General features: G+C 47.4%; 1 protein-coding gene across 2 annotated transcripts in view; it reads left to right on the forward strand.

The window, feature by feature from the left end:
- Positions 1-11468, forward strand: part of PAK5 (p21 (RAC1) activated kinase 5) — an 86237-nt gene that overhangs the window by 73057 nt on the left and 1712 nt on the right. For both annotated transcript variants that reach the window (XM_071582153.1, XM_071582152.1), the window contains exons 4-8: positions 1161-1652; positions 3319-3452; positions 5613-5739; positions 8362-8487; positions 11000-11134. In XM_071582153.1, coding sequence (XP_071438254.1) covers positions 1161-1652; positions 3319-3452; positions 5613-5739; positions 8362-8487; positions 11000-11134 — 1014 coding nt within the window. The remainder of the gene's footprint in view (positions 1-1160; positions 1653-3318; positions 3453-5612; positions 5740-8361; positions 8488-10999; positions 11135-11468) is intronic.

Raw genomic sequence — 11468 nt, forward strand, 5'->3', positions numbered from 1 at the left:
AACTAACATGGATCAGGGATTCCTGGCCGGCAGCCAGCAGTAATAGTAGAGTTTGCTGCTCTGTCCATCCCTGTGCGCTGCCACTGAAAGTGATTGATTAAATGAACTCATTGCCGTAATTATTTGTAATTGTGCTACATGATGAGCTTGTGTCAAACCACCCCCTGCCCCAAGATGCTCCACACGTCATCAGGAGCCACATATGTTGTATTGTCAGTGTGGAGATGCTCCTTTCCAGGGGAAAAAATGTCATTTTTGAGTGTGTTGTTTGGGGTTTTATGTCTTACATCCCTTGGTTTTTCAAACTATTGTGTTTGCAAAGGTGAAGTATCCATTTGCTTTCAGTGTTAGGAGCTTAGAGAAACTTAAAAAATAAAAAAAAAAAAGGAAGGAATCTACAAATGAACAAAGCCTCCCAGTGGGATAATTTCCTCTGTGATTTTTTCTGATTTCAGGTGAAAATTAGTGGTTTTGTGACGCTGCAGTTACGTAGTGTGTCACTGTGGAAAATGGTTTCAGAAATGGTGACTTCAGTGAGGTTCCTCGTCATGCCCATGTGTGCAGTCACTCGAACAGCAGCTGGTAGCACCGTAAGGCAGGAGGTGACAGGGATTTCAGGGTACCACGGCCTCCACCAGAAGAGCTTGGTCATCCCTGGATTGCTGGAGAAAAGCACAAGAAAAGACTTAGGAGTTGAGAGTCAAAATCCAGGTCCTGGTATTGGATAGGAAAGACAGAACCAGTACCCTGCTGAAGGTCTGTTATTTGTGAAAGGGATGGATTCTTGGAGGAAATGGCCCAGAGAGCCTGCAGGGCACTGCAGATTCAGAGCAAATACACTTTTTGGAGCAGAGGTCTCTTCCAACCCAGGCCATTCTATGATTAAACAAGGGTTATTGTATCTACAGACAGGTGCCTGGACAGAAGAATGGACCTGAGATGCACAGAAGATCTCAGGGTCTCCCCTGGCCTCACTTTAGTGCTGATGAGAGCACAGCAGCCCAGTGGTATAGAAATCTCTGTTCAGACACAGGTAGAAGTGTCATGCTGAGCAGAACAGGTAGAGGTGCACATGGGGACATGTTGTGCTGGCATCCACTGAGGAGCTCCAGGAAGGTAACTGAGTCAGAGAGCCATCACTCCTCTCTTTTGTGTTGCAGGTGGATTATGATCGAGCGCAGCTGGTTGTTAGCCCACCGCTCTCTGGGTCCGACACCTACCCCAGGGGCCCAGTAAAGCTACCTCAAAGCCAGAGCAAAGTCAGCTATTCAAGCAGCAGCTACCAGTACCCCATGGTGTACCACAAAGCACCCCACTATCACCAGCCGTCTCTCCAGCCCAGCTCTCCCTACATTTCCACCGCCTCCTACCCCAGCTCCCCGAGTATCACGTCAAGTGCTTACCCTCCACCTAGCTGGGGATCCTCTTCGGACCAGCAGCCCTCTAGGGTGTCCCACGAACAGTTCAGAGCTGCCCTGCAGCTCGTGGTCAGCCCTGGGGACCCCCGGGAGTACCTGGACAGCTTCCTCAAGATCGGGGAGGGCTCCACGGGCATCGTCTGCATTGCCACCGAGAAGCACACGGGCAAGCAGGTGGCCGTGAAGAAGATGGATCTCAGGAAGCAGCAGAGGAGGGAGCTGCTCTTCAATGAGGTGCGTTGTTTGGGGTGGTGGGGTGGGTTTTGCAGGCAGCAGGTTCAGCAGGAGTCGTGGCCCAAATGGCACCTTCAAGAGACAAGTTAGTATCTTTCCAAAAGAGGTGATGAGTCCCACATGCATCTGTGCTGTATAAATATTGTATACCCAGGCTAGTTTTCAATGAGCCATGTCTTCTCCTGGCTTCACACCTATGATGTCTTAGTAAACAGCTAAGAAATGTATCAGCTGGTCCATGCAGCATAGCAGGTGCACACACAGCCTGGCAGCCTTTTTCTGATTGTTTCCTGACATCGTTTATTTCTCCAGTATGGAGGATCCAAACTAACCAGACTATTCAAGGAACATGTGCACTCTATATATGTGCTTTTTGTTTCCTTCCTCTCCTAACCCCCAGCAGTCCCTTTACTTTCTTGGTGATTACTAAGCTAAGGGCTGACGGTCCTTTTTATGGAACCATCTGTGCTAATTCCCACATCTCCTTTGCTGTGTAGTTGCAGCCAGTTCAAAGCCCACAAGTGCTTATGTGAGACTTTGGCCCATGTACATTGTTCTAAATCTCAGAACACTGGTTTTCTTTTGCCATTTTTTGACCCAGTTGTTTGAGGCTGAGAGTACCTTTTACAACTTGAAGAGTTTCTCATTTTTTTATGTCTTACATCTTAAAGAAGGCAGTGGGGTGTATTCCCTGCTCCCTTTTCAAGATCACTTGCAAATATACTGTTCAACACCAAAATCACTGTAGGAGCCCAGAGAAACCTCTTGTGACAATTTGTTTCCTGTATTTTAAATGTAGATGGATCTTCCCTCAGCACATGACAAACTGGTTTGTTTAAAACCTTTAAAAATGTAATTTTTAAAATTTAAATGCTAGTTTTAGCAAACTTCACCCAGTTCTCCTTTGCACAGTGCATGACTGTGCTGTACTTGAGCTTGGCTTTGCCTGTGCTGGAAGGCTGCACTCAAGTTGGGCTGTGGTAGCTCTAACTGAGCATTTCTTGAGCAGAAACATCTTGAAACAGGTCCTGCATGCTGTGCAGGACCCAGCTGCTTCCCCGACATGCTCTAGTCACTCGTGTCAGCTGAAAATCCCTCTGTCTGCAGTGAAGCCTTCCCTGGCTGTTGTTTTCTCTCCTGGTCACTGTTCTGACACCCCTCAGTACTCTGTGGCCACACTCACTGCCTTGGCTGGGCTGCCCTGACTGTGCTCCCAGTTGTGCAGGGCCTTGCAGCCGTGGGATTTGAGTCATCATCCCCTGTATTACCTGCATTCTGTTAAAATTTGGTGCAAAGTACCACTTGGTACATGATGAAAAACAACTTTGATGCGTTGAACGATTGATCAGGTTAAAAAAAATGAATCTCTGTTGTACTGAAAGCAGTTGGCAATAAAAACCCAATTAAATAAACAGTTCTGTTCCTTCAGGGTGAAATAAAACAATTATCTACTGCTTATACTTCAGCAACTAGAGATTCCATCTTCCTCCTATTGTGTTTACGATGACTGATATTTTTATGTAAATATATCGATTTTGTTTATGTGCTGGCATAAGGATTAGGAGGATGTGATTCATTATCCAACCTTTAGCCAGCACCAGAAGAGAAGTACAGTGAAAAAGACAGTCAAAACCAGTGTCAGGTAATGCTTTTCCCTGCCTGGCAGGTTGTGATCATGAGGGATTACCATCACGAGAACGTGGTCGACATGTACAATAGTTACCTCGTTGGAGACGAGCTGTGGGTGGTGATGGAGTTCCTGGAGGGCGGCGCTTTGACAGACATCGTGACTCACACCAGGTGGGACCTGCGGCACAGCCGGGGGAGGGACAGGCCGGGCACTCCCTCCTGGAGCCCCCCAGGCCGTGCCCTCCGCAGCTCCACCTCCTGCTGGGCAGCTGGGCAGCCCCAGGCTCCATAGATGTGTGCTTAGTTTGAGGTTTTATTTTTTTTTTAATTCTTATTTATTAGATATATAAAATGTGTGTGTGTGTATAACGTATTTATACCTATAAAACATTTTAATGTATTTATTGCAATGCATTTGTAAGTAGACACAAAATACATAGCTAAAAACATAAAAATACTTCAGTATAGATTCATGGAAAAGACATACATTAATATATAGGTGCATACACAGATACACTTTTTATATATACAGATGTATACACTTTATATATTTTTAAAAGTATGTCTGTGTTTAAGTGTATATATATACAAATATATGCACTTTTGAGATGTATATAAATATATATAAAAGTGTATATTTCTGTGTATATATGCACACATGTACATATACACAGTATCTTTTTTTATGTATTTATTTGTACCCATACATAGCATGTTTGCTTTACCAGCATAAATAAGCCACTGCAGATGAATTCCTGTCAGCACTAGCATTTTTTAAATTAAAAGGAAAGAAATATCTGAGAAGGCTTGCTCTTAGATGGGGATTTGCTGTTGCTTTAGGAGGTGGGTTAGCAGTAACACAACTTTTACCCATTACTTCCTAAAATGGCAGGGAAAAAAAGTTCTCCTACAATGCGGGTGATCTGCATTGTGGATTTTCTGTCATAACCACGTCAGTTCTAAGTGTAGTTTCTCTCCATCCTCATAACCCTTGTAACCACACTGTCAGAAAGGTTATCTGCAAACCAAGCCTAAAACATAAAGAAAAAAATATTTTTATATCAGAATATTTGTGCTTGTGGTAGAGCTCATTCCCATGTCCCAGTGAGTACCACACCCTCAAGGCAGGTAGTGCAGCAGCACAGGAGCTGCAGTGTGTGGGGCTGATCTGCCTCGTCTGAGGGGACACAGTAGGTTTTACAGCCCTCTTTACATCTGCTCTTTCTCATCTGCTCCTGATAATGAGGTAGGGAAGAGGAGTTCTTTATTTCATTTCTTCCTCTTGAATAAAAAGAAATATAAAATTTCCACAGCAAACCATTGGGGGAAAGGATTTAGGGGAGCAAGAAGAAAAGTGAGGAATAATAAATTAGAAATTCTGTCTTCTCTCAGTTTAATGATGCTCTTACGCTTCCAAGAGCAGAGCTGTAACACAGGTCTTTTATTTTTTAGTGTTACCTTATCTAGTGTGCTGAGATAAATCACAATATTGCAAGGCATTTGCTAACTACTGCAACCCAAAACATTAAAAGCTCTATCTTAGATATTTCTGACAGGAGTTTAACAGCAAACAGATGTTCCCAGGACACCACTTCTTAAGCTGTCATTTATTTTTTAACTCAAAACAGTCTTTTCTGAATCTTCTGGGCTTTTTTTACATTGCATGACCTTCCCTCAAAGATTTTGCTAAAATACTGCAAATGGCACAGCAGGTTAAAGCAGGAATCTCCATGGGTGTTTTTCTGCTCATGTAAGAGAGATGCTGGGGACATGCAGGATCCATCAGTTCCAGGATGCACAGCCCATCCCAGAAGAGAGTTTTTCAACCTTGCACAGAAATGAGGCCTCTTGCTGTTTATTTTTCTGCTGAAATACCTGGAATATTTTTACAGAAGGCATAAAAATGCTCTCCAAGAGCTACACCCAGGGCCTGATGTTTTGTCTGCACAATTAAGAGTGTTTTTCCTCATATTTATTCCACGCCTGTTTCCATCCCAGTGGTGGTTTGCCCTCCTTGGCAGGCAGTGAGCTTACTGTAAATAAGGCATTCCCATTATTTCCCAGAGGAAACAGGCTCACAGTCACAGGCTGCATCACATCGTGCACTCAGCTTTTTTTGTGCTGCACGGAGCCCTATCCACACCTCCTTGCAAAGCTGATCCTCACGTCTCATCTCCATGTTTTTGGACAGAAATGGGACTAGACATTCACCCCAAGAGCCACTGCCTAAAAGATGTGTACACGAGTGAGGGGAACTCGTGTCTCATCGCTCCAGCTCCCCTTCCCCACTGTGTTCCTTAACACTGCAGTTTGTCCCCCGTGCCGTTCCAGGATGAACGAGGAGCAGATCGCCACCGTGTGTCTGTCTGTCCTGAGAGCCCTGTCCTACCTGCACAACCAGGGCGTCATCCACCGCGACATCAAGAGCGACTCCATCCTCCTCACCAGCGACGGCCGGGTGAGCACCAGCCCTGCCCCAGCGCTCGGGGAATGAATAGCTGGGCACCTTCAGAGTGATGACACTGCCTGGAGAAACGTGAGCCAGGCCTGTGAAACGGCAGGGTATGACCTGGGAGTAACCTGTTAGAGAGTGTGAACTGACTTGTTAGAGAGCTGAGTCCAGGAAAACACAGGCCTGGCCTGGCTGGCGATTGACCCCTGTGCTTCAGGCAGAGTCCCTGGGCAGGCACTGCAGCCATCTGAAGGCAGTGGCAGAAGAAACTACCCAGTGAGGGTGATGGTTGGGTGACAGGAGGTGATGGGAGATCATCTGTTAGGCTGCACCACTTCTACTGTGATGCCTCTCAAAATACTTCATCTTTACTACACTTAGTTACCCTTTAGTTAGCAGCCTCTGCAGTGAGCTGTGTTAGCAGCTTCTGTACGTGTGCTCTGCTTCCCCAAGCTAGTTAGAAAGCTAACATCAATCTGTGGTAAAATAATAATCTGCATTAGTGCTGAAACCCTTCCCTCCCTGATGGAGAGAGTAGCTTTTACATTTACAAGATGCTTGGTAATGCCAGTTCTACACTTCCAGGTACTTCTACCAGTGAATTGGCCTTTTAGTTGTTAATGAGCAGAGAGAGAGGGGGACAAAATGCTGTGCATGACTTGCTCATTAAGCAAAATGAAGTTTGCACAGAAAAAAAAATCAGGGTTGCTGCACTGGCATTACACACCTGCCTAAAGCAAGACTTAGCAGGTTGGACTGAATCTGTTGGTCTGTAATCAAACCTGGACCCTCCCCTTCAGAAGGTGAAGCTCTTGGCATCCCAGGCCTGGTCTGACTCCTTAGCCAGAGGCTTGGCTGTTTCATTGAATACCCACTTCACCAGGGGAGAGGGAGTTTGTTCCTGCAGCAGTCCCAGGCTGCTCCTGCTAATCCTGTCAAGGGAAGAAAATCCCATGTGTGTAGGAGCTCTTCAGTTGCTCTTTCAGTCCATGTTGCTGAAATAACATCTGATCTGTGCTGGGATCTGCATACAGTGCCTCATTATACTCATTACTCCAGCACTTACTATCTGCATTGCAGATTTCTTTATGGCTGTGTTGTGCAATTACCTTTTTTTAGAAAATCGTTGTCTTTTATGTACTTGAGTGAGCAACAGATATGCAAAACCTCTTGTGTTCCTACAAAAGGAGACTGGGCTGTGTTTTCAAAATATGCATTATTTGTTCCATTCTTCTTCCTGTAAACTGAAAAATATATTTAGCATGGAAAACTTGGCTATTATTGGCTTTGTTTTAGAAATACCAACAATCATTTTGTACTTCTGTTAAAAGTAATACCCGTAGCTTTAAAAAAGTAATGTCTGCACTGAATCCAAAAGAAAACAAATCAGTGCTGAGAGTAGGTCTACACAATGCAGGCATTTATGCAGCTTCCCACTCCAGTTGTCCTGGGGCAGTTTGGGTTCATTTTGTATCCCCAGGCGTTGAGTACGTGATGAGATGCACCGCCTGTGGACCTTGGGTCACCACTGCACTGTGCAGTGTGTAACTGGGAGGGATGGGGGTTAGGGTAATGCCCAGAAAATTACCTGTGACAGCTTCTACGACTCCAGATAAATCCTTGGGGGAAAAAAAAAGTACTTCAGCCTTAAGGAACAAGCTGTTTCTGGAAGGCAGTGATGCCACTGACACTCAGACCTGCTTGTTTTGGTTGGAGTTGGAGGAGTTTTCACCTTGGCATTGTACAGCGACACGGAGGGGGAGGTGATAATTTTCCATAATTTCTGTTGTTAAAAAAAACTGCCATAAAAGTGTGAGTAGGCACATGATGCAGCAAGAGCTGCTCTCCTGAGTGCTTGTGTATCCCATTATTTCTATTTCAGGTCACTGCCACAGCTACTCAAGGACAGTACTAATTCCGAGTTCCCAAGCAAAGGAAGCAGGTCCCATTAACTCTTTTTTTGGAAGAGTCTTATACCCTTCCCTGTCCCCAGATTAGCACCCCTGCCACATAAAGATGACAGTTTCTTCAGTGATAGTCCACAATGTGAGGTGCTGGTCTTAAAATACTATTGGCAGGGGTTTTGCTTTCTGTGGGTGTTGGGTCATGATCTCAGTGGTAAAAAGAGAATAGGGTGAATGCCACTTGTTTCACCTGTTTTCTGGCAAACTCACAGATCACATACCAGATACAAATCACAGGAGGGGTGTGTGTCACTCCAGATATGTTCATTACTGAATATCAGCATGCATACATAACTACAAACATGGGGGTTATATATGTGCAATAATAGATTGATATAAGACACTGTTATTTCAGAATGTTTTGCTTTCCTTCTATTTTTAACTATTACAAGCCATTTATCACCTCGGCATCTTTCACTGGTGGAGAGGCAATGAGGTGTGGCAGCTGCACCACTGCCATTCTCCTACCTCTTTCCCTTGCCTTCCTTGTAATGAATTTAAAGTTCCCCAGGCTGTGTTGCCATCTCCAGACACACTTCCAAAACTGCTGCTGTCCTGTCCCAGACAAATGCTGCAGCTCCATCCCTGTGCCTCCAGCTGCAGCCAGAGGAGTCTGTCTCTGAGGAATTTGCCTTGTTATTCAGGAGGGTCTTTCTCTTTTCAGATAAAATTGTCCGACTTTGGGTTCTGTGCCCAAGTGTCAAAGGAGGTCCCCAGGAGGAAGTCGCTAGTTGGGACGCCGTATTGGATGGCGCCGGAGGTGATATCCCGCCTGCCCTACGGCACCGAGGTGAGTGCCGTGGGCATTCCAGAGGGGACTGTGGCACCGAGTGCCATGGGCATTCCAGAGGGGACTGTCCCACTGCCCTGTGGCACCGAGTGCTGTGGGCATTCCAGAGGGGACTGTCCCACTGCCCTGTGGCACCGAGTGCTGCGGGCATTCCAGAGGGGATATCCCACTGCCCTACGGCACCGAGGTGAGTGCCACGGGCATTCCAGAGGGGATGGATGTCCCACTACCCTGTGGCACCAAGGTGAGTGCCGCGGGCATTCCAGAGGGGATGTCCCACTGCCCTACAGCACTGAGTGCAGTGGGCATTCCAGAGAGGATGTCCCACTGCCCTGTGGCACCGAGGTGAGTGCCGCGGGCATTCCAGAGGGGATGTCCCACTGCCCTGTGGCACCGAGTGCAGTTGGCACTGCCAGAGGGGATATCCCAACTGCCCTGTGGCACCGAAATGGGTACAGGAAGGCACATCATGGACCCAGAGCTGCTGTTCGCCCTCCCTGTGGTGCCTGGTCGACCCCACAGAGCTCACTCAGAGCTGCGCAGTTCAAAGGCATTTGCATGGATATGCTAAACAGCAGCAATTACCTTTGCCCCAGAGTGCTACATCGTGCGTTGCTTTAGAGTGTTAGAGTCGTTAAATAACAACTCTATTTAGCACACTTAACCGTGCGATGCCTTTACATGTTTTGGCTTAGGGAGCTGTAGTAAAAAACTGGCCTCATTTTCACATTGTGAAAGACCCTTTGGTGCTCTTTAATATAAAGCCAGGAGCTGGAGCTGCCGTCACAGGTGTCCACACCTGCATATGCCAAACCCGCAGCCTGATCATGTGCCTGTACTGCACAGCGTGGTCACATCACTATGTGCACAGAGTCACTCTGCTTTCATCTAGCTAAAGCCTGAGATTCCCTCCCTCTGGAGGAGTCCCAGCAGGGCCACAGCTTCTGTAGGATCCCAAACACAGGAGCCAGCTGGGTGGGTTGGATTGCCACCCTCTGTGGTAGCATTGGTGTCCCCACTGGCTCGTTCCTTGCAGTCATTGCTCTCATTAGTTGAGAGACAGGGGTAGAAAAGCATGTCTGTGGGAACTATTTTAAGCACCGCCAAATGGTCCGACAGAGGCAATTCACACATTTTTATTAGAACCGATCAGAGAAGATCAGCAAGGTAGGACCCGGCAGCTCTGCAGTGCCCTACCCCAGGCATTAGGAAGCTCTGAGTCACAGCACTCCTGCGCTGGCAGCCTGGGCAGAGCAATCCCCGCTCCCGCGCTCAGCCGTGACAGTGACTCACGGCTCCCCGCAGGAGACACGGCTGCCTTTGCTGCTCTGCGTGGGGAGAGGAGCTGCTGCTCGATAGTGCTGATAGTGACAGCTGCAGAGAGCGACCCTGCAAGGCTAACAGAGCCGGAGATACAGATGTATTCACACAGATACACTTTTATATATATATATATATATATATATATATATATATATATATTTTTTTTTTTTTTTTTTTATTTTTTTTTTTTTTTTACATATATATGTCCACACACATGTATAGATACAGAAATCCACGTGCACAGCGAAGGGAAAATGAGCTGAGACAGGAGATGGTGCATCCCCACACTATGCAGCAGGAACAGTTCTGGCACAGCCCGCCCCGAGGGGAGAGCACCCTGCAGGCACTGGCATGCTCTCAGGATGGTGTAGCTGCAGAAGGCATTTCAGGGATAATAACATCAGCTATTATTAGCCCATTAATAGCACTGGAGGGATTATAAAGTGGCTGAACTTACAGCTACATTAGGTTTCCCCACCAGAAGGCAAAGAAAAAAAAAGAGGGTTTAAGCTAAAGGATAGGGTTGGCAAAAGAGCAAAAGCAGTATGGACGGACCCTGGCTGTATTTGGGCTGGCAAATGACAGGAATTAGAGTCATCAGAGGACTGGGATTCTGGAGCAGCTCTGCAGCAGACTAGGATCAAAATATTAAAAAAAAAAAGGTGAGGTTTTTTTTTGAGCTGGAGTTGACTCACTTTCCAGAGGGATTATATAATATGTTACCTGTGCTGGCTGGCGACAGGCCTGGGTATAGTGTGTGCTTGTGTTTGCCTTGGGGTCTTGAACACAGTTCCTGTAGTCCTTGAGCCTCAGGGGAAATGGAGTAACTGCTCTCACAGCCTGGGGTGGGTGTTCAAGGGGTGCAAGTCAGTGCAGCTGGAATGCAGGGCAGGAGGGTGCAGCCTCTCCAAGCACAGCCCTTCCAGTGGGCAGCACCTAAACCTGCTACAGCCCCAGGTTTGTAAGTATCTGTTAGTCTTACTTCATCAATCACTTACTGCTCAGAAGACAAAAGCATTGGCAGCTGGTTAAAGAAAGGATTTACAGCGATGCCTCACCAGACTGTTGGCTTAGACTGGCCAAAGACAGGGGCATGAGCCAGCTCCGAGGTTTGCCTGAACCCCAGTGCTGAGCCTGTGGGCTGCCCCCTGCACCACCGGCAGTGTCTGTGACCAGCTGTGTGTTCCAGGTTGATATCTGGTCGCTGGGCATCATGGTGATAGAGATGATCGATGGCGAACCTCCCTATTTCAACGAGCCGCCGCTGCAGGCCATGCGCCGGATCCGGGATAACCTCCCACCACGCGTGAAGGATGTGCACAAGGTCAGGCTCTGCGCAGCCCATGAGGGTCTGGCACAGTCACATGCTCAGTAACGCTGTAGGCACACACCTGAGTGCCCACTTGGTAACCTACACCTCTAAGGTCCCACCTGTAACAGCGGGCCCTACACAGGACTGCTGGGGAGGCTGCAAGGCCAAAGCCATCAGCCACAGCCTTGTTTGTGCCCAGCCCTGGCTTTGCCTTTGCCACGACGGATGGCAGAGGGAGCTGGGCAGAGCCTCATGCTCCCTGTGCTTCCCACCCTGCCTGAGGAGCAGAGCAAGGCAGCACAGCATCCCTCCTGGCGGGGGTGGTTGGTACATGGATGCCCAGTGC

The sequence above is a fragment of the Pithys albifrons genome, chromosome 2, assembly GCF_047495875.1.
Source record: "Pithys albifrons albifrons isolate INPA30051 chromosome 2, PitAlb_v1, whole genome shotgun sequence".
NCBI classification, from domain to species: domain Eukaryota; kingdom Metazoa; phylum Chordata; class Aves; order Passeriformes; family Thamnophilidae; genus Pithys; species Pithys albifrons.